At 37.5% G+C, this 24,204-nt stretch overlaps 4 protein-coding genes across 4 annotated transcripts; 3 read left to right on the top strand and 1 right to left on the bottom strand.

The window, feature by feature from the left end:
• Nucleotides 1-332: 332 nt before the first annotated feature.
• On the bottom strand, nucleotides 333-2,517 carry LOC136064045 (uncharacterized). The gene is made up of 4 exons (XM_065765204.1): nucleotides 2,210-2,517; nucleotides 1,993-1,999; nucleotides 1,094-1,394; nucleotides 333-598 (listed from the first exon to the last, which is right to left on the bottom strand). The coding sequence occupies exons 1-4, from the start codon at nucleotides 2,515-2,517 to the stop codon at nucleotides 489-491; spliced, it is 726 nt and encodes a 241-aa protein (XP_065621276.1). The 3' UTR covers nucleotides 333-488.
• A 1,827-nt stretch (nucleotides 2,518-4,344) lies between these two features.
• LOC136064043 (serine/threonine-protein phosphatase 7 long form homolog) lies at nucleotides 4,345-9,949 on the top strand. The gene is made up of 7 exons (XM_065765195.1): nucleotides 4,345-4,428; nucleotides 5,104-5,866; nucleotides 7,075-7,162; nucleotides 7,611-8,009; nucleotides 8,337-8,585; nucleotides 8,833-9,391; nucleotides 9,871-9,949. The coding sequence occupies exons 2-6, from the start codon at nucleotides 5,607-5,609 to the stop codon at nucleotides 9,082-9,084; spliced, it is 1,248 nt and encodes a 415-aa protein (XP_065621267.1). The 5' UTR covers nucleotides 4,345-4,428; nucleotides 5,104-5,606; the 3' UTR covers nucleotides 9,085-9,391; nucleotides 9,871-9,949.
• A 7,430-nt stretch (nucleotides 9,950-17,379) lies between these two features.
• Nucleotides 17,380-20,031, top strand: LOC112025167 (uncharacterized). The gene has a single exon (XM_024057830.2). The coding sequence runs from the start codon at nucleotides 17,380-17,382 to the stop codon at nucleotides 20,029-20,031; it is 2,652 nt and encodes an 883-aa protein (XP_023913598.2).
• Nucleotides 20,032-22,673: 2,642 nt separating this feature from the next.
• Nucleotides 22,674-23,831, top strand: LOC136064044 (uncharacterized). Its single transcript, XM_065765203.1, has 2 exons — nucleotides 22,674-22,974; nucleotides 23,470-23,831. Exons 1-2 carry the CDS (start codon nucleotides 22,674-22,676, stop codon nucleotides 23,577-23,579), a joined length of 411 nt encoding a protein of 136 aa, XP_065621275.1. The 3' UTR covers nucleotides 23,580-23,831.
• Nucleotides 23,832-24,204: the final 373 nt, after the last annotated feature.

Here is a 24,204-nt window from a genome sequence, read left to right as displayed (position 1 = left end):
GTTTAGTTTGTTTAGACTTTGTTTAGTTTATGAGATCCGTATATATTGTGGTCATGACATTGTCAAAAATATAAGTTTGAAATGTAACTAAGAATAACCTAGTAACAAGCTGTATGATTAGAATAAAAACAACCTATTTACTTAAACAATAAACTTAACTCAACTTAACTCGAATAACCTGTTATCATCTCGCAGACATTATAATCATAATTGATCCATAAATCAAGTCATAATACTTCATCCTCGTCAACAAAAGCAAATACTTATTTCATTCAACCATAAACATTCAACTTACTAGTCCAAAAGGTTCCACCTCCATACTATCAAATTGTATAAAATGGCAAAGTTCCATAACTCATACCCCAATGATTATTACATGGACAAACAGTTCGACTGATCCAAAAACTAAAAAGACATTACATATTGGGGCAATAAAAAACCACTGTGATTACATGGCATATCAAAACATCTCTGCTTATGCGCCAGGATCATCCCGATTTTGACGGTTCCATTGAAGCTCCGGCGCCTTCCTTGTACTCATCGTTATTGATATTCATGCTAATTTTATCTCCACTGACCTCTTCCACTTGTGATTGTGCTACATCAAATACATTGGTTCTCACCTCATTACAAACTTATTTATGAAGCAGTTATAATTTTAAACAAGTCATTTTGCATAGTATTAAGAACAAAATCTACTATCAACCGCCTATCAACTGGTACTGTCTACTATCTACCAGGTCTGCCAACAAAATCTATGAGCTATTACTTTTTGAATATGCATGAATATAAATTGTGTTAGCATTGGTCAACCATACCATCATGCATCATTCAACTAAATTTATTCCATTTACAATCTCAAGAGTATCGTGCATATTCTATATGTTCTATTTTGATAACTCAACTCCTTTGTCAATAGAGTACATGATGCCATTTAAAGTTTTATTACACCTTGTCTATTTACAGGATTGAAATCTTGACATTTTATGGGAAATCCAGAACCTTTTTCACATATATGTTATTTTCGTTTTTAAAAATAATCATAAAACTTATAACTCATTCAATCAACATATAAATAAAAAAAATACATTACCTATATCTGCCCCTGCAGAAACAGGAATGCTCAATGGCACATCAAATTTCCTTGGACAAGCCCAGTCCAAATGGCGCTTCATATTTTCAGTGACATCTGCTCCAGCAGCAATAAATCCCCATCCACACTTCTTGCATTTGCATTTCCAAAGAGTTGAACTCCCCCTCATTTCGTAGACTTTGAGCTTAGTCTTAGCCTTCTTTGCTGGAGGCAGTTCAGCCACTTCATCAGGTTGGGCATCTAATTCAATGTCTTTTCCTTCACGCTTATTCTCAGTAGGAATCGTCTTATCAGTTTCCATCTACACCGATTTAAAGAAAAATTACTGATAAGGAATTTTGTACAGTTAAAAAAAATGAGACTCCATTACCAAAGTTCTAACTAGTTTTGTCATTGATAGGATATATACTTTAAGTAAGATAATGCTACTAAAGAACTAATTATATGAAGTTTCTATATTGGCAATGTATTAATCATCAACCAACAACATGTTTCATAATACTTTGTTTATTCAATTATGATGATATTTATGAATTCTATTTCTAATGTTATATGTGAACTGATATTATGTTCATATGCTACACAATTTAATAAAACTTATATGTGAATCAACAATTATATTACTAATATAATCAAAGTTATATTATCTTCATCATTAGCGTGCCACTTCAAAATTAAATTAAAACTGTAATCGAATTGTGTTTTTATTCTCCATTATCCATTATCCATTTCAATTTGCATTCTACGGGACATCCAAAATCCAGATGGGCAATGGTTTATTGGAAGTGTATAGGCTATAATGATGAAACTGCCACAGAATGCAAATAATAATTATATAAAAAGTTCTCCACATAAAACAACAACATTATTAAATGGTAATGACAGGCACAGCAAATTACCGTATATCTAGAATCAAGACACCCAATGTAAGAGGAAAACTAATTAACAAAACACATCATTACAACAGCCAAATTAATCATTACAACAGCCAAATTAATTATTACAACAGCCAAATTAATTATTTTGGATGACAAATACAACAAAAACTTGAAAATTAATTATTTGGGAGACTGTGTATTTGAATTGAGCTTCCTAGTTTGTCCACAGGCAGAAAACCTCATCTGTGCAGTTACAAATTTATCCTCCCAGTCCCTTGCAGGACTGCCAACAGGAGTCGAGTTATACTCAGGAAGAGAGAGAATTCTCCCTAGGGTCTTAGGAGTTTGTTTGCTTGAACAATCTACACCTTCTTCCCCTATGCTCAGCATCTCACACAGATGTTTCTTGGCTTCAATGTAGATATTAGATGCCCTTTGCTTGGGATAACCATCAATTTGATATTCCTTACTTATTTCAGCATCTTTCAGTTTTCCAGTCTTGTCTCCTTTCTTGACATCAACAGCAGGTCTGACAACTCTTTCCATATAGAAATGATCTTTACCTGGAGAATTTCTTCTTGCATTTTCCTTATCAGTCTGTGTCTCACCATCTCTCAAACTTTGAAGCTTATGAGGAAAATTACCAGAAACAGCAGTAGTAGAGATTCCATGTCATTCCTTTCCCATGGCACTTTTCAGGTTTCTCTTAATTACCAGAAATAGCAGTAGTAGAGATTCCATGCCATTACTATCCATGCATGTGTAGCCATGTATGGAATAACCATGTCATGATCACCGTTGTGTTATTTGGAACAAAACAAGAAAACCATTGTTCAATAAGAATTTCAATAAAATGTACGATGAAAATTGAACTGATTATATCAAATTCTTAATTCCCAGCAATGAAAATGGAATCTAATGAAGATGTTAATAGTGATGTCCTATGTAAACATTTTGAACCAACTTGTTATTGTTCACAGATTTGTGTTTCTATGGGTAGTTTTTTTTAATTAAAGTAATATCTTGTAAACCTCGGTTAGTGTTAATTGAATTGTATGGCCAAGAAGCAGCTTGTGATATGTATTATGACAATAAACTAGCAATAGCTACCCTAATCTGCCATAGTTACTCCAAGGCATTAAGCATCACTTTAGTAGAGATGCAATTGAAGCCGGCCAAAAGTTCAGCTGAAGTTTTGTATAAGAGGAGCAATTGGATAATATATTACAGAAGCACTTCCAAGGAAGAAATTTCATCAACTTTGAAAAACCTTAGTAGTTTTAGGACAGCATATTAGATGGGAGAATGTTAAGCAGAATTCGCTGTAAAGTATAACTACAGCAATCTGTTATTGTTCTACAGTGCTAAAAGTGTGATTAGTTTCTATTCGAGTAATATATTGTAAATCGTGGATTTTATGGCCCTTTATAAGGTAAAAAATGGTTGTACATTGAAGTCTATAGAGCAGATGTAATACTGAAAAAGTGGATAGCAACAATTGAATCTGAAAATTACATAGTCCTCCTCTCAGTTGCTCTGCTTTGCTTCTGTGTGTGTGTTTCTGCAGAAAATGAACTTCTATTTTTCACTCTTTTGAAGTTGACAGACTACTTCAGAAAGGCGCTTTGAAGTAGTCTGTCAAATCCATAAAACAACCAATACAAGTTTCCATAAAAACTATGAACCACTGAAACAAACATCTAAACTCCTATTAATTTTCTGCTTATACGAAGATGAAAATTACCTCCAAAAAAGAAAAACAAATAACATTAAACAAAGAAACAATCATTTGGCATTTAACCAAATCACCTCCCCTTACTACCAAAAATTTGAGGTCAGCACTGAATCCTCTGCAGACTAATCAGGGCTAGTCACAGTATTATATTTGGCATTCAACCCATATACAAAAAATCATTGAAAGCACCAACTGTTGTTCCTAAGAACATAAAATAAATTTCATAATCTTCAAGTTTAATTAAAAAGAGGACTTTCTCAGCACCAAAGACCAAACCACACTCTACAACAGCATAGATAGTAGTAGAATTCAATCATATACTTAACTTCAAGCATTCACATAGAAAGAGGCTAACTTGTTTCTTTCACTAATCCTATCCATCCATCCTTTCAAATGTTGTTTGTGCCGAAAGCTGCATTTTAGTTGTTTGTTAGTTGTTTTGATACTTTCATAGTAAAAATGTAATAAGGTTAACTTATACTGCATTAATCAAGTTCTATGTTTTTTGCAAGTCCTAGCTTTATTGGAAATTATGAACGTTAATAATTGCAAGTGTAGCGAACTTTGTTAATGTCTGCTTGTGGTCAATGGTATATTAACATGATTGCATACGTGTCAGATATGCAGCTGCAAAGTATGGAACCTGGACCCGCAAATGGTGCACAGTTGACGCGGCAGCCGTGCATCGATCCACGGCACTGTGGGAGACACCTGTCGGTCAGGTACGTACTTGTATAGAACTTCGGATGTGTCGAAATCATTTCATTTTCTTTTTGTAGGGCTCTTTGATTATTTGTAAATAGATGTTCGAAATGGTATCATGTTTGTTTTGGTTTAGGCAGTTTATTTAATCAAAAGAGAAAATGGTATGAAGCATAAATAAGCGTGAATTTAAAAACACTCTTTCATCAACAGCATCTAGTCTTATTTCCAGATAAATTGAAACTAGTAATACTACAAAAAATATTAAACAATGAAAAGGTATATTCAAAGTCAGTAGATCTCATTAAAAGTTATAGTAATCAATTAAAATCCGCTGTATTTATTTCCCAAAGGTGCGCACACAAACCCCACGTGGCTACACATAACATAAGACAACCGACTTTTGAATTCTAATTCCTATTATACTCCATTTGACATACTAAAGCACTGTGTTTATTCATTGCAAACATAATGCCCATCACCTTATTGCTAGTTTTAAACAATGTCATTGATCTTGAATTGATCCTATCTGCTATTGAGGTAGAGTGAATAAGCAGTTAACATTGTAATTAACATATTGCAAAATTGATCATAATTAACCAGTTCGCATACTGTTTCTTGCATATTATTATTATGTACCATTCTTATAGTTATTTCATGTGCACTATCCTAAGACAACGCTCTTTCGTGTGCAGGTAGTGCCAGGCGTGCTAAAGTGTAGACGCCGATCTTGGGAGTTACCCCGGCATGGGCTAGGCCCACGGATTGGCCATTACATAGCTGAGGCAGGTTTTGAAGGGTTATCAAAGGTTCCAAACATGGAAGTTGATCACGCATTGATCACAGCACTGGTTGAGCGTTGGCGTCCGGAGACGCATACCTTTCACTTACCGCATGGAGAGATGGGTATCACCTTACAAGACATTGAGGTGATGCTAGGGTACCTGTTGATGGGTTGCCCATAACTGGGAGTGCGAAGGGGGATTGGCCTGCATTGTGTCGTGATTTATTGGGTCGTCTTCCTCCAGACCCAATACCGCATCCCCATGAAAACAAGTCTATCCTTGCTGGGGCGAGGGTAAGAGTCAGCTGGCTGAACGAACAGTTTAGAGCCCCCCTCGCTGTGGATGCTACTGACGAGGTAGTGCAGCAACACGCACGCTATCACATACTCGTGTTGTTGGGGTCCATTTTATTTATGGACAAGTCGGCAGATCGGGTGTCGGTGAGGCCTCTACTGTTCCTGAACCCGATCAGCAACGCGAAGAGGTACAGTTGGGGTAGTGGAGCATTAGCCTGGTTGTACAGGCACCTATGCAAGGCATCGGAGACGACGGCGATGCAGATTGGAGGTGCGCTGATGTTGGTGCAGCTGTGGGCGTATTCAAGGTTCCCATTGATATGCCCTGTTACGAGGCCACCACAACCGCCGATGGATGCAGGTCCCCTCGCCTGTCGGTATGTTATTTGATTAGTTTGATTCAATTGGTATGGCATTTGTCATTCACCGTGCATGTCTCTATAGTTGAATTTAATAATAAATCCATTTTGTGAAACATATATTATAATTTTTAATATAATACTAGTACTTTCTTTTATATACAAATTTTAATACTAGTACTAAGATGTGGAAGTTGAAGAGAAAATATTGGTATCTATTCATTCTCTCCCTCTCTCTCTCGTATAAAAATTGGCACATAATCAGTAGATACAAAAAGAATCACCCATACCTATCGGAGTGCTTTCAAGGTCGTATTAAAATCTTCGAAATCACCCATTTATGCTCTGATCACCCATTTACATTCTGACCGTAACCAAGTAACCAAATAGATATACAATATGCTTTGTTCCCTTAATTTGCAATGGTTCCCACTAAGGCTAATGCCAATAACTTTATCAAAACACTCGTGTGTGCAAATGATGAACTGAGATGAACCATATTGTAAGCACACTGTGCAACCTGAGCATAATTCTCCTTGTACTTTTATTGACTAGTTACTAACACACACACTCAGCGGGTCTTAAACCCACAAACTTACCCTCCACCATGATCTTACAAGGGAAGGAGGTGTCATTTGGGTTAGAGTTCGTTGGGCCAAAATAAATATGGCACCTACTTTTATCAACTGACCTTCATATAGATGATCTAACAATAACAATAATAAGAATATCACAATTATAAGAACCCACTGGTTCTTTACAGTTTAGACAATCTATGGTGATAATTGGCCTAACATTAATCAGAATTCCAGCACAAGAAGAAACTGACCACAGTATAAAAAGTATAGCTTTCACACACACACACACACACCCAGATTATATATTGATAAAGGAATGCCAAGATTCAATAATCGATTTATCTCAGCAGTAATTTAATAATAATAAAATTAAAAATAAATAAACAAAACTTGGTATATATGATACCAATGACAAAAACAAAGAATTTAAAATGCAAACTGAAATTGATAAATCGTTTTTGTGCTTCATGACTGTTGTATGGAGGAAAAAAAACAAACCATATTCCTTACTTATTTGTAATAAGTATTTTCCAATGAAAAAGTAAAAGCTAATTACTGGCTTCATCGTTGGTAAGCATTTTACTCTTATGGCAGAATGGTTGTTTGATATCAACTAATGACCATTTAACACAATTGTATGTTTACTAGATGGAAGGGGCCGAAGAGCACGACAGAGCATGCCACACATGTGCTAGCTGCGTATCGTGCGTCATTGTCGAGCATGCGGGCACACCAGGTATTCTACCGCTTCATGTCACGACAATATAATTCTCCCTAGTTTTCATGTTTCACCCGGTGGGTTGTCAACTACTGCATGTGTATAGTTAATAATGTAACGTTGGTCAAGTAGACCATATATATACAAGGAATTAGTTACGATCATTTCACAACTGTGGGCAGTCATTATAAAGTACCTTGATTGGCCTTCTATTGAATTGATGTTTGTGGTTTTTATTCCACACATATGTAGCTGTGAACCCTTCAAATTTCTCCCTCGGTTTTAGCTAGTGCAACCAATAGTATTCGGGTGCATCTTACCATGTAAAATCCAATAAGAGGGTCAATAATGACTTAGGATTTTTAGTGAAGTGATTATTCAATGGTCTTTTACATTTTTTCTCAAATTGAGGATTGCCACAAATAAGTACGTATTTTATTTGTTTTTTTGTTGAACATTTATTCAGGTTGTTTGGGAGCCGTATAGGGATGTCCTAGACTCACTGCCCCCATATTGCACTGCTGGCCGACATATATGGAGGGCCACAGTGCCGTTGATCTATTTTTGGATAGTAGAGGATCATCATCCCGAACGTGTCTTTCGTCAATTTGGGATGAAGCAAGCACCACCGGGTCTAGTGGATACCTCAGTTGAACTGCACAGAATCTCCCTCCAAGGTAAACTAGAGACGGATTGGGTGCAACAACATGCTATCTACATTGACCGATGGGCCCATAGAGGGGAACGTGTTGCCAACGCACCCACTTTGGATGGGGACACGACGTACCTTGCTGCTTACATGGCCGAGTACCGAAGGTCGACCAGACGGTACATTACGCGAGAGTCGGCGTATTGGGAAATCCTGGTAAGGCAACCATTCAATGCTTCTTTTATGGATTGATATTATACGTGTGTTGCAAAGAGCATTCTGAATATTAAGTTTTGTGGCGCCATTGATTCAATATTTTGCCATTCATTGGTTTTTACATTTCATTTGTTGCCACCAGGTATGCCATTTCAATGTTCATATATATATGAATAACCTCATCATGCATAATATGTGTCCAAATCAGACCTGAATTACTTGCCAATATATATACTCAAATATCATACGATTTGACCTGAAATCTTTATACTATCTCAATGTTTAAAGGCACCAGAAAAGTTTTAATGCGACTCCTTTATTTCGTAGGTTGAGTCCAATGTGGAAATGCTATTGCAATGCCAACCAGGTTCTGCAATGTACAACCAGCTGACGAAGACGCTGGATCTTGTTGGGGAGTTGAACCGAGTGGCATTGGATAATGTGCGTGCCATGGCGAGTGAGGCGAGCACACAGGCCACAACCGTGGTGGGCGAGGTGGTGGGTCTAGAGGGCGTGGACGTAGTGGAGGCCGTGGAGGTCGTGGAGGTGGTCCTGATATTCACATCGATGACTTGGGTAACTGAAATACTCTAACACCTCCAATTCTAGTACTTTAAGTTGTACTTTATTTAGAGGACGTATTATAGTAGCGAAGTATATTTTCATTACAGCCACACACGATATCCTATTCTTATGATTTCACAAATTTCAATGGCTCAAACTCCACTCTATTACCAAAATTGAAACGATTCTCACATATCTCGTTTATTCAGTGACTCAATTCCTCGTTGTCCTCTTAATAAATACAATTGTCTTTGTACAGATGATGAGGCGTTGGAGGCCGATTGGGACACGTACATGGATGGCGCCGGGTCATCGCGATGCACGTCTGACGCCACTGCCCAGGCATCCCATCCTGTTGGCCATGACGATAGTGCAGAACACACATCCCATGCTCAGGCTCGCCCTCGATCCCCACTACCCACTCCGCTGTCTCCCCCATTGTTCAGCGGCTCTGCTCATGAGGGTGGCTGTATATTTGTACCCACCCCTGGTCTACCGACCCCACCTGTAGTTCAGGCTGAGCCCACCCAGGAACCTTCACTTCCAACCCCGACGAGCCGACTGCACAGATCCCTCCGCTGTCTCCCCCATTGTTCAGCGGCTCTGCTCATGAGGTGGCTGTATATTTGTACCCACCCCTGGTGTACCGACCCCACCTGTAGTTCAAGCTGAGCCCACCCAGGAACCTTCACTTCCAAACCCCGACCAGCCGGCTGCACAGATTGAAGAAATACGGAGTGAAAATATTGAGCCGGTCCATGGGTTGCGAAGATCACTCCGCACTGACATACATCCCCCTGGTTGCGGGACCGGTGACGGTAAATACCATGCATTCCCCTGCTAACTTCCTCCAAAGTTATATAATCAAATAATAAGATGAGAAGCAGAACCAGTGAATGCATTTAACGTGAAAGGGAAGATGATGACCCAATGTACTTGTACATATAGCGCAGTTGGATATTGTCTTCATGTAGGCTTCCATCCCACCAAATGTTGCATTAACCCCGACCTAATAGTTGAAATAGATTTGCCAATTGTCGTAGTTGCATATAATATTGCCAATAACTGTGAAATAATTGTGAATGACTACGGTTGTGTATATGGTTATTTAGTCAGAAATTTTGCTCTTTACAAAGTACTTTTATTCCAAAACAATAATTAAACTCGGTTAAAATTATTAATAACAAGACACATACACGTACACAGTACAAAACATGGTCTATCCCTCTGTTTAAACTCTATTTTGGCTGTCAGGGAATGTGTGCATTCAAGTAATGTGCTTTGCTTTCAATTTCAGGTAAGATGAGACCTGCCAAGGCAGCTGTGAGGAAACGAAAAGATCGCTGAAGCTCGGCATGATGTGGAGCATATGGGGGTAAAATTCGAACCAACACTGGTTTGGCATTTTGATTATTTCTTACTTTGTTAGGAATTAAGAACAACGACCACCAATTCAAATTTTTTTTGCTATGTTGAAGATGGTTTTTAGTAGGTGTTTAGAAGGGTTTTAAGGACCAATTCAGAATAGGATGAGGTGTATTTATGGGGGTGGCAGAATCTGTACTAGGTGAGTAGGTGTAGGTGAGTAGGTGTTGTGGTGGGTTAAGAATTTCAACTCTTAAATTCGATTTTATACAGCCTGTATAATTAAACTGCAAATGTGGCATTATTGTGTACTTACTCTTAATTATCACAAAAATGGCTGAAATGCATTTTACCCCATTGAAGTTTACTTGCTTGACCAATGATAATGAAAATGCTAGTTAAAATTGAAATTGAGTCTTTATCATCAAGTAATGCTTGATTTGGGAAGAAGACTTGAACAATGATATAGAAGTTATTCGTTTATTGTTTTTGGTGTTAATGTAATTTGGAAATGTAGAATTTGAGGAAATATAAAAACCAAAAACAGAAATTTATATAAAAATCGTGATGCCCATCCATTTTGCAGTTCAGAGTTTGAATCTTTCATTGGTTATGTAATTTTATTTTTATTTTTAATTTTAAATCAAATTTTCCTTGGTTCCATTCAGTCTGTGAAGGTTTTTTTTTTTTGCCAATTTCTCAAAATTTTTGTTCACTTGTCTCTTATTATTGCTTTTTATTTTTTAACCCCATTTGAGCTCTAGTGCTCAAATTTTATGGCAAAAGGCTCAGCTATAGGTATAAATTTGGGTTTGTAAAGCTTTTACATTTTCTGGGTAAAGTATAAATCACTATCAAATGCTTTGTAATTGATTAAAATAAAGTGTGTTTATGTGTTTTTTCTATGTTGGTTTAGTCCTTGATGGATGGATGGATGGATGGATGGATAGGATTAGTGAAAGAAACAAGTTAGCCTCTTTCTATGTGAATGCTTGAAGTTAAGTATATGATTGAATTCTACTACTATCTATGCTGTTGTAGAGTGTGGTTTGGTCTTTGGTGCTGAGAAAGTCCTCTTTTTAATTAAACTTGAAGATTATGAAATTTATTTTATGTTCTTAGGAACAACAGTTGGTGCTTTCAATGATTTTTTGTATATGGGTTGAATGCCAAATATAATACTGTGACTAGCCCTGATTAGTCTGCAGAGGATTCAGTGCTGACCTCAAATTTTTGGTAGTAAGGGGAGGCAATTTGGTTAAATGCCAAATGATTGTTTCTTTGTTTAATGTTATTTGTTTTTCTTTTTTGGAGGTAATTCTCATCTTCGTATAAGCAGAAAATTAATAGGAGTTTAGATGTTTGTTTCAGTCAGTGGTCATAGTTTTTATGGAAACTTGTATTGGTTGTTTTATGGACTTGACAGACTACTTCAAAGCGCCTTTCTGAAGTAGTCTGTCAACTTCAAAAGAGTGAAAAATAGAAGTTCATTTTCTGCAGAAACACACACACAGAAGCAAAGCAGAGCAAATGAGAGGAGGAATATGTAATTTTCAGATTCAATTGTTGCTATCCACTTTTTCAGTATTACATCTGCTCTATAGACTTCAATGTACAACCATTTTTTACCCTATAAAGGGCCATAAAATCCACGATTTACAATATATTACTCGAATAGAAACTAATCACACTTTTAGCACTGTAGAACAATAACAGATTGCTGTAGTTATACTTCACAGCGAATTCTGCTTAACATTCTCCCATCTAATATGCTGTCCTAAAACTACTAAGGGTTTTCAAAGTTGACGAAATTTCTTCCTTGGAAGTGCTTCTGTAATAGATTATCCAATTGCTCCTCTTATACAAAACTGCAGCTGAACTTTTGGCCGGCTTCAATTGCATCTCTAATAAAGTGATGCTTAATGCCTTGGAGTAACTATGGCAGATTAGGGTAGCTATTGCTAGTTTACTGTCATAATACATATCACAAGCTGCTTCTTGGCCATACAATTCAATTAACACTAACCGAGGTTTACAAGATATTACTTTAATTAAAAAAACTACCCATAGAAACACAAATCTGTGAACAATAACAAGTTGGTTCAAAATGTTTACATAGGACATTACTATTAACATCTTCATTAGATTCCATTTTCATTGCTGGGAATTAAAAATTTGATATAATCAGTTCAATTTTCATCGTACGTTTTATTGAAATTCTTATTGAACAATGGTTTTCTTGTTTTGTTCCAAATAACACAACGGTGATCATGACATGGTTATTCCATACATGGCTACACATGCATGGATAGTAATGGCATGGAATCTCTACTACTGCTGTTTCTGGTAATTAAGAGAAACCTGAAAAGTGCCATGGGAAAGGAATGGCATGGAGGCTCTACTACTGCTGTTTCTGGTAATTTTCCTCATAAGCTTCAAAGTTTGAGAGATGGTGAGACACAGACTGATAAGGAAAATGCAAGAAGAAATTCTCCAGGTAAAGATCATTTCTATATGGAAAGAGTTGTCAGACCTGCTGTTGATGTCAAGAAAGGAGACAAGACTGGAAAACTGAAAGATGCTGAAATAAGTAAGGAACATCAAATTGATGGTTATCCCAAGCAAAGGGCATCTAATATCTACATTGAAGCCAAGAAACATCTGTGTGAGATGCTGAGCATAGGGGAAGAAGGTGTAGATTGTTCAAGCAAACAAACTCCTAAAACCCTAGGGAGAATTCTCTCTCTTCCTGAGTATAACTCGACTCCTGTTGGCAGTCCTGCAAGGGACTGGGAGGATAAATTTGTAACTGCACAGATGAGGTTTTCTGCCTGTGGAAAAACTAGGAAGCTCAATTCAAATACACAGTCTCCCAAAAGAAAACAATGCCAGCCCTTTAGGTCGTGCAGCACACAACTTAGAGAGTGAATCGTCCATTTCTGACAGCCGTGATGATAAATACAAGCTGTTAACTCAAATCCAAGTATATCAGATGATATTTTTCATGTTAATGGAGTGGAAGAAATTGTTGTTTCTGCTGATGATGAGATAAGTCCTGAAGGTATTTTTTTCCTCAACTGTCCAAATTATTGTGAGTAGCATTTTCATACTTATTTTAGCTTTTTGGATTCTTTAGTGCTTATTCATTCATTACTTCTGCAGGAGTTGTCAAGACTGTAGAAGTGACTGTGACTGAAATTGTAGTACAGGTTGAGATTAGTGTCTTGGATGCTCATCCTGATCCAAGTGACTCTTCAATTACCAGAGATGACGAAAATGCTGATATGTCTGAAATTTGTGATGATAAAGGATATAGCGAAAGCTTGAAACAGGTAATAGCTCTTAGGTACCATCCTTTTCCTAGGAATTGCAGGCATGGATTTTAAATTCCTATGATATTGTTGAAATGCAGTGCTCATTTTTCTAAAACTATTGGATCTCTAGTTACTAAAGAACTCAAAATCTTCATAAACGAGAGGAGTACATGCCCTTAGTAAAAACCGAGATTCATAATTCCAAGCTCTATAACTCATCACTGCCACCAGTATTACCAGCTCTACATCTCAATATCATAAATGCCATACTAGTGGCTGTTTTGGTTATGCCACTGGAATGAAAAATTTCAGTACGTTGCATACTAGTGTACTGTTTCAGGATATAATGTGTGTTTATATGTTAAATTTTAATTTATTAGCTAAGTGTAGCTGTCAAATTTGGCCTGTATATAACTAATAAAAGTATAAAACTATCTAGGTTAACCTTTAAAGTAAAAACAAAAAATGTATCCATTGTCCTCAGGTGGCCACCTCTTCCATTAATGTTACAACCACCACTTCCCAGTAGTCTCACCTCTTTTGTCCACTATTACCTCATATTGCTAATCTAATACGTGCAGACGATCTTACCCATCTACTTCTGGCTTCTAGCCTATTATTTAGTGTTACTTGTTCTACATAAAATAGCAAGAAAAGTTACTAGTGGCAATGCACTTTGTATGACTGTTTTCATACAGCTTTAAATGAAGCACTGAAGAAGAAAGATAAGAGTCTCAAGATTGCAACCAGATAAGTAATGACACGTGCTGGGGAAAAGCTCTAAAAAAGTGCAAAAAAAGGCCATGGCTTCTGTGTACATTGTGCTGTAATGGAGAGGGAGAATTCCTTATCAAATACAATGGATAAGGTAATCAAATGAATGTACATGTGGCTGGTGTGTGGTGTCTCAGGTCTTGTTCTACTAGTTTCGTTGGGGGGGAATTTTGGCTTTAGGCCTAGGATCTATAGGGAGTAATTTGTACAATTTGCTTCATTGTGTTATAAATGTAGTTGATAGGCGGTTGAAAATCAATTTGGAATTGCACTATTTTGTTTACATTTATATTTTGAATCAGATTATTACATTTTGATTAAAGTGAAAGAGTACATCCAACTTTTTTTTTTCTTTTTGAAAAGAACATGACTTATTTCGACGTTTATTAACCGTTGATAAATGTGTAACACTTTTGTCAAGTCAATCTATATATATGAATAGTTTGCTTTATTTACAAACGACTTATATGAACGTCTTCTTAGCGAGATTGAGATCAAGCTCACACTCAATCCTACCATATCATTCATATTTCTTGGGGGGTGAGGAAGCCACATCATTCCATTGTCCATTAATGATTTGCCACCAAAATATTCACGTACTCAGTTATTATTTATTTGGGTCTAGTTCATGTATGTCCTAAAGTTATATATTAATTATATATTGTAATAAACTTTTTATGAGAAATTGAAAAAATTGTATTAAAAGTTAGCAATCTTTTAATTATCCATTAATGATTTGCCACAATAAAATTCATGTACTCAGCTATTATTTATTTAGGTCTATTTAATATATGTCTTCAAATTATACATTACTTACTTATTATAGCAAATTATTTATGAGAATTTTAAAAATTTGTAACAAAATTTAATTACTATTTTTCATAAATTTTTTTTAAAATGGTTTACTGGCTTTATGTGATACGATGGTTTCCATATATATATATATATATATAAAAAAAATATTATAATTATATATAATTAAAATATATATATATATATATATATATAGATTGACAAGGCAAATTGCTCATGTGATAAGGGCCTAGAAATATTTAGGCCGTAGAAATATGTTTTCTCGACACGGCTTGTAAGCGTTATGCCTTGTCAAATTGCCTATTATTTTCGCAACTTCTTCGGCACAAGTGTATTTTATTTTCTCTACGCACAAAGATATAGACAACGTACTTATAGGCTACCCAAAGCCAATCACAATTACCAAAACAATATAGGTACTGTTAACAATAAGTACAAGCAATTACAAGTCAATACAGATTCGAAAATAAACTTTGTGATTAGAGAAACTAACAAGCTATTCAACAACTTCTACAGCCAATCTCATGAGCCATGGTTTCGCCTTCATTTCACGCTTCCTTGTTGTGTCGAATCATGAACTTCATCATCTCCCATAACATGGGCTACCACTTCACTCAGCATGTTAGTACTCAAGGTTGCAATCCTCCTTGCATGGTCACGCTCCTCAATTGCAACATCTAACTGATACCTCAACAATCTGTTTCTAACGTCTCCATCGCAATAGTTGGTTTCTTCGCTTTGAGACGTCCCCCCTGGGCTTGATGTCGACATGGTAGGAGATGTCCACGATGGGGAAGCAGCATACTGCACATTCCTACCATTACGTTGCATGAACTCCATGTATGCAGATTCTGCTTCTCGTCGATCTTTGTATGACCTGTGTTCAGCATTTGCGAACTTATGAACTTGTCTACTTGCTTTTGCCCAATTGTCGTATATGCCAGGCGCACGACCAACAAAAACAACATAGTATTTGCCACCCTAAAAGAGGAACACAATAGCATTGTACGTTAAGACTGCATGAGCTGTGCTGGAGTTAGAACTTACTAAGTTTTGAATCTGAGCATGTAAAACATGTACCATGTCGCTCTACCAACAGGTGCTAGTAGACTACAGCAACTAACATGCACGTTGCTTATTCCAAGATCTGACAAACAGTTGCATAATCTATAATTATATAGTAGTAAATAATTGTACAATTAAAACAGTAAAACATGTTGGCACGTTACCTTTAGAAGCAAAGGAGGCTTGTCTTCTCCATCCTTGACTAATTCCTCATAACCCCCAGCCAGAATGAGAGGAAGCTGTCTTTTTTATATGAAGCGTATAATACTCGACTAGTCCCAAGTCGAGTACATCAGTTATAACTCGATTTAAGAAAAGACGAGTACGTATAAATATTTCCCAACCACTTCTGGTGAAGTAAATAATACTCGATATTCATATAACCGAGTTCTTTTGGCAAATGTACGACGCCTTAATGGTACTCGGTTTCTTTATAACCGAGTAGTACAAATCGCTTAACGTAACATCGAGTAACATGGTACATCTCCTGGTAAATGTAGGACGCGTTAATGGCACTCGGTCTCTATATAACCGAGTTATAGAACTCGCTTTGTGTAAAATCGAGTACCATGTAGATTTTGTCATTTCCTCCCCCACCTTCTGGGACCACTTCGCAGTTGCCATTACGTCTTCATGCTTCTGAACGTGGACCACTCTGCGCTACCCGTTGTGTCGTTGTCTACCGCTACTCTTAACTTCAACTGAGCTGCTTCCAAGTACACCTCCTTCTCATAACGTCCTTGTCTTCTTCAATCTGTCAACATCTCAGCTGATAGGTAACCATTGCTAACTATTTATAACAACACAATGCCACTAATTGTTATGAGACTTCAATTACTTGGTCAATCTGAATATACTAGTGCATGACGTTTATAACTTCAAATAACACTAATTCTCATAACTGTTGTGGTCAACATCTCAACTGATAGGTAACCATTGCTATCCACATATAACAACACAAAGCCACTGAATGTTACGAGACTTCAATTAATTGGTCTATCTGAACATAATAGTGCATGACATTCATAATTTCAAATAACACTAATTCTGTCATTGCTGTGGGAGGGGTTATCTGAACATGGAATTGTGGTTTAGTATTTAAGAAAACTCGCTTGTGACTGTTGTGGGTCTTCAATGGGGGTATTTGAACATAATAATGCATGAGTCATAATTTTGCAATACTTCATAATTCTCATTTCATTAACAATACACATTGTGCGAACCAATTGCTATTTTCGAATTTAGGTGTTTGATGGAGTTGATCATACAATTATTCCATAGTATGTTTTTAGTATCAATACTTTTTGCTATGTTAGTATTGATTTTAGATAAAGAAGATGGGTTTTTAGCACAATTTGCTTAGGTTTGTTTAGCTACATGAACACCTAAACATAGGGGGCATATATAGTTAGCCTATGGTTTCATAATATTACACAGCATGATACAACTATTACTATTTGCAGTTCAGGTCCGTTATGAGTCCTTATTACTTCTACGTTTACTACGACGGGGAGGCATATATTAATGATTCGCATGGGTTATCATACCGAGGTCCGAACGTAAAGCAGGCACTTATTGAAGTGAAACGTGGGGTACACATGAGAAAGCTGAAGCGGAAGATAATGTCAACTCTGGGGTTAGACAAGGATTCCCATGACATCTCCATTGTATTTCGAGCTCCTCAGCAACTGGTGGGTACCCAAGTGTTCTACAATGCAATCCCGTTACAATGCGACCATGATGTGGACATAATGTGGGGAGTGACAAAGCGGGCTCCACAATTCATAGGTTCTGACTTGTATGTAACTGTTGCCCCTGTTGGGTGTAATGTCGACAGGGGTTCACAGTATGCTAGTAGAGCTGGGGAGCAAGATTCAGTTCCTGTAACCATCATGTACCCTTCAATTACAGCCGACACGTCTTTGCCCTACAACGTTGGACCACGCAATGCGGTTGCTATGGACAATATTGAAGCCGCCGAAGTGTTAGGGTCTATCCATACGGATGAGGAAAATGTGTATCGAGGGTATACTGAAGAAAATGAAGATATCCAAACGCACTTGGATGAGGCAATTGAAATGGATGACACTCGAGATGTGTACGAGGAGTTCATTGATAATGATGGACCGGAGGACAATCCGGAATTTGTAGATGAACTGCAACTTGAAAACAATGTGGATGCTTCCGCCAATCCAAACCCCAACCCTGCCTGGTTCACATCAAACACATGGGATAACATTCATGACCCATCACCTTCCTTGGAAACAGGTCTGATGAGTTGGAGGCCGGGGGACGAACCAAGCAAGGGGATGCTATTCTTGAATAAAGCTGCGGTTCAGCATGCGTTAACCATGTTTTCTGTGGGGGTTAATAAGAAATTTAAGTACATGAAGTCAGACCCCGAGAGACTGATTGTAACATGTGTAAACGATGCATGTCCGTGGTTAGTTCGAGCTATCAACAGCAAAAGGCACAAGTTATGGGAGATCACAACATGTAAGGGTCCCCACACTTGCTCGTCACTCCAGGTGGATCACGATGGAAGGATGATGGATTCGAAGTTCATTGCCATCACACTAGAGTCATACGTGCAGGAAGACATTTCAAGAACAATATCAACCCTGCGTAGTCTTCTGCATGCGAAGCATGACCATTGGGCATCTCACTATAAGGTTTGGGATGCAAAACAGAAGGCGATTGCGGCCATCTACGGGGATTTCGATGAGTCATATGCAGCATTACCTCGGTTTCTGGCGGCGTTAAAAGATGCTGATCCAACCACAGTGACACAGTTGAAGTGCGACAACCGTAACGTGCTAGGAACTTGCACATTTAATTGTGCCTTTTGGGCTTTTGGGCCGTGTATTGAAGGGTTCAAGCATTGTAGGCCGGTGATAAGCATCGATGCAACGCACCTATATGGCAAGTACAAGGGGAAGTTGTTGATAGCAATGGCAACGGATGCTAACAATGAGGCTTATCCGCTTGCGTTTGCCGTTGTTGAGAGTGAGAGCAAGGAGACATGGGGATGGTTCTTGGCATGGTTGACCAATATTACAGACCGGGCCAATCTTTGCATCATCTCTGACCGACATTCGGGGATAAAAGCCTGCTTCGATGACACAAGTATGAGTTGGTTGCAGCCTCCCAAGGTCCATCATCGGTACTGCCTCCGCCATGTAGTCAGCAATGTCAACACAAAATGGAAAATGTCGGAGTTGAAGAACTTGGTATGGAGGGCAGCAAGTGCGAATCAAGTCAGAAAGTTTGAAGCCATACTTGAATTAATTCGCAATGTCAAGCCGGCTGCGCACAGGTACCTTGAATCTGAGAACAAACAGAAGTGGACACTTGCACACGACGAAGGGCGTCGATACGGAGCCACGACAACCAACCTATCAGAGTGCTTTAATGGAGTATTGAAAGGTGCACGCAGCTTGCCAATTACGGCAATGGTGAGGTTCACCTTTTTGAAAGTGAACTCGTACTTTGACGCTCGTCGTAATCTCACTCTAGATCAGTTGGAAGCAGGTCAAGAATGGTGCAAGTATGCCATGGACAAGTTTCAAAAAAATCAAGCAAAGGCAAAGGACCATACGGTGACACGGATGTCCGCACAAGCGCGGCTATATCAAGTTGACACATCGGGTAATCCTCTGACTGGTGGGGGTGGACAACACACGCATAGGGTTGATCTTCGGAGTATGACATGCACGTGCGGGAAATGGGAAGCAATCAAGATCCCGTGTTCACACGTAATAGCAATTTCTGCTAAGTATAACCACGATGCGCAGCAGTTTATTGATCCTTGCTATAGCGTGAGTCATAGGTACCATAGCTACGAGCCGGTATTCCAGCCGTTGAAAGACAGATTAGAATGGCCGGCTGCAGAAGAAACTCGAGTAGTGATGCCGAACCCACGATTGATTCGGAAGAAAGGTCGGCCAAAGTCCACACGTATCCGCAATGAGATGGACGAGGATGATAATGATAGGGAGTTGCCGAGCTCCTTATGGATCGAGAATGGACCAAAATCAAGATGTGGGTTGTGTCGTCAAGAGGGGCACAACCGTAGAACATGTCCTACTCGAAATGCGGAGTCAACAACTGGTGGAGCTGCATCATAGGTAAAACTTCCATTTATTAACAACTTTTGTCAACACAAATCATCATACTTATAAAACAAACGTACGTTGGTGTTCATGCATGGATAGGCAAATGAGTGCAATTGGTATTTAAATATGTTGTTCAATGGTTTTGTCACATTATTCGTCCTAAGTCATGAATCTGACCAGAAGTTGTGGGTATGTTGCTTGTTAATAACTGATATAGGTCCAGTACATAACATATTTGAACTGTTTACAGCAGGTACGGCAGCCAAGGTGGATGGGTGATAACCGATGTACATTACGCAGCCAGGATGATCCCTACCGCCCGAGGAAGCCCCTGACCGACACCAGTAACTTGGTTTCACGACGAAAAGACACTGTTGGATTGGTCATTTTTTGCTTGGAAACTGTTACTAAGTTCTATACTTTTGTTATGTACTTATGTGGTCATGAACGTTGTTAAGAAGCTTAATTTTATGTACTAGAGTAGATTTCAATATGGTCACGCAAACATTTCAGTTGCATGTAAAATGTAGTAATAGAAGCAGTGAATGTTATCAGACAATTATGATTTGCAGCTTCTCAAAAGCAATTACTTATTGCAATGCACAGGTGCTTGGTGAAAATTGTAATAAATTTTCTTATTATTGATACTTGATAGAACTGAGCTGCAGTTGACAGGAAAAGAAACATGCATAGAGAGAGCGTGTGAGTACTGAGGGTGGTGGGTTTGAACAGAACTCGGGTATGAATATATCGAGTAAAAGTTAGTAACTCGATATTACTAATATCGAGTAACATGTATTCCAGTATTAAAAAGAAAATTCGATCAGTCCATGGCATCGACCCATCGAAAAAATCCCTGAGTTTTTTGCAAAATCTCTGTACAACGCGATTGCTAAACGATTGGTTGTAGATCGGTCGAATATTGAACTCGGTTTTAAGAAAACCGAGTTCAGTATCCGATTTTACAATAATCGAGTACTATGCAAAATACCAGTTACAGGGTCAGACTGTACTCGGCTCCTTAGAAGGCGAGTACTAATAACTAAACTCGATACTTTAGTATTCGAGTATTAAAAAATTTCGATCAGTCCATTGGCCTCGACCCATCGAGGAATCCCTGAGATTTTTTGCAAAGTCTCTGTACAGTGCGATTGCTATACGACTGGTATGAGATCGGTCGAATATTGAACTCGGTTTTAAGGAAACCGAGTACAGTATCCGATTTTACAACAATCGAGTACTATGCGAAAATACCAGTTACAGGGTCAGACTGTACTCGGCTTCTTAGAAGGCGAGTACTAATAACTAAACTCGATACTTTAGTATTCGAGTATTATAAATAAATTTCGATCAGTCCATTGGCCTCGACCCATCGAGGAATCCCTGAGATTTTTTGCAAAGTCTCTGTACAGTACGATTGCTATACGACTGGTTGTAGATCGGTCGAAAGGTCCTTCGTCAATGAACTCGGTCTTAAATGTGGCGAGTATTGTTACCGATTATACAGTAATCGAGTAGTATGCAATTGCACCCAGGCCAAAATTTATAGTAATCGGCTTTGTAGATAGCGAGTATTGTTAATATAACTCGATATTCTTGTAATCGAGTATTTGAAACCAATTACCAGACCTCTGGCCTCGCAAGTGCAGTGAATCTCATTTGCCCCTTCGGCTTCGTCGTCTACGGTGTCTGTGACTCTTCTTCTTCGTCTCCTCAAAACTCCAACTGCCGTCTTTCATCCACTCCACTAAAGATTTATTGGACACTATAAATCTTTAGTGAGACATAATAATGTCTCTGAACATTCTACTCCCTCTTCCCCTGAAATCCCTAGCCGTCCCTTCAAATTTAGCTTCTCCTAAATACTGTGTCTTTAGCTTTCAACCTCCGAATCCACTATCAAGGTATGAAATTTCCAATAAATTGTAGACTTCGTTTACTGTGTTAGTCATTTTATGTTGATTTTATAGTCATTGGGTCTTTGCTCTATGATTTATTTTCAAGTTTTTGGTGTATTTGTCATCCAAAATAATTAATTTGGCTGTTGTAATAATTAATTTGGCTGTTGTAATGATGTGTTTGGTTAATTAGTTTTCCTCTTACATTGGGTGTCTTGATTCTAGATATACGGTAATTTGCTGTGCCTGTCATTACCATCTAATAATGTTGTTGTTTTATGTGGAGAACTTTTTATATAATTATTATTTGCATTCTGTGGCAGTTTCATCAATTCAATAGCCTATACACTTCCAATAAACCATTACCCATCTGGATTTTGGATGTCCCGTAGAATGCAAATTGAAATGGATAATGGATAATGGAGAATAAAAACACTTAGTAAATATAATTTGTTGATTCACATATAAGTTTTATTAAATTGTGTAGCATATGAACATAATATCAGTTCACATATAACATTAGAAATAGAATTCATAAATATCATCATAATTGAATAAACAAAGTATTATGAAACATGTTGTTGGTTGATGATTAATACATTGCCAATATAGAAACTTCATATAATTAGTTCTTTAGTAGCATTATCTTACTTATATCCTATCAATGACAAACTAGTTAGAACTTTGGTAATGGAGTCTCATTTTTTTTAACTGTACAAAATTCCTTATCAGTAATTTTTCTTTAAATCGGTGTAGATGGAAACTGATAAGACGATTCCTACTGAGAATAAGCGTGAAGGAAAAGACATTGAATTAGATGCCCAACCTGATGAAGTGGCTGAACTGCCTCCAGCAAAGAAGGCTAAGACTAAGCTCAAAGTCTACGAAAGGAGGGGGAGTTCAGCTCTTTGGAAATGCAAATGCAAGAAGTGTGGATGGGGATTTATTGCTGCTGGAGCAGATGTCACTGAAAATATGAAGCGCCATTTGGACTGGGCTTGTCCAAGGAAATTTGATGTGCCATTGAGCATTCCTGTTTCTGTAGGGGCAGATATAGGTAATGTATTTTTTTTTTTTTATATGTTGATTGAATGAGTTATAAGTTTTATGATTATTTTTAAAAACGAAAATAACATCTATGTGAAAAAGGTTCTGGATTTCCCATAAAATGTCGAGATTTCAATCCTGTAAATAGACAAGGTGTAATAAAACTTTAAATGGCATCATGTACTCTATTGACAAAGGATTTGAGTTATCAAAATAGAACATATAAAATATGCACGATACTCTTGAGATTGTAAATGGAATAAATTTAGTTGAATGATGCATGATGGTATGGTTGACCAATGCTAACACAAGTTATATTCATGCATATTCAAAAAGTAATAGCTCATAGATTTTGTTGGCAGACCTGGTAGATAGTAGACAGTACCAGTTGATAGGCGGTTGATAGTAAATTTTGTTCTTAATACTATGCAAATGACTTGTTTAAAATTATAACTGCTTCATAAATAAGTTTGTAATGAGGTGAGAACCAATGTATTTGATGTAGCACAATCACAAGTGGAAGAGGTCAGTGGAGATAAAATTAGCATGAATATCAATAACGATGAGTACAAGGAAGGCGCCGGAGCTTCAATGGAACCGTCAAAATCGGGATGATCCTGGCGCATAAGCAGCGATGTTTTGATATGCCATGTAATCACAGTGGTTTTGTATTGCCCCAATATGTAATGTCTTTTTAGTTTTTGGATCAGTCGAACTGTTTGTCCATGTAATAATCATTGGGGTATGAGTTATGGAACTTTGCCATTTTATTCAATTTGATAGTATGGAGGTGGAACCTTTTGGACTAGTAAGTTGAATGTTTATGGTTGAATGAAATAAGTATTTGCTTTTGTTGACGAGGATGAAGTATTATGACTTGATTTATGGTTCAATTATGATTATAATGTCTGCGAGATGATAACAGGTTATTCGAGTTAAGTTGAGTTAAGTTTATTGTTTAAGTAAATAGGTTGTTTTTATTCTAATCATACAGCTTGTTACTAGGTTATTCTTAGTTACATTTCAAACTTATATTTTTGACAATGTCATGACCACAATATATACGGATCTCATAAACTAAACAAAGTCTAAACAAACTAAACAAAGTGTCATAACCCGTGGATATATAAAACATGTGAGAAACATTACATGCATGAAACACTTTGACATGTAATATTGTTTTAGCTGGTAATACAAAGTTGGCTAATGACAATTATTATAGATTGAAAGTAAATCATGT

The sequence above is a fragment of the Quercus suber genome, unplaced genomic scaffold (assembly GCF_002906115.3).
Source record: "Quercus suber isolate HL8 unplaced genomic scaffold, Cork oak 2.0 scaffold_615, whole genome shotgun sequence".
Taxonomy (NCBI): Eukaryota; Viridiplantae; Streptophyta; class Magnoliopsida; order Fagales; family Fagaceae; genus Quercus; species Quercus suber.
Note: the sequence above shows the minus strand (reverse complement) of the source record. Positions and strands in the feature narration are given on the sequence as shown.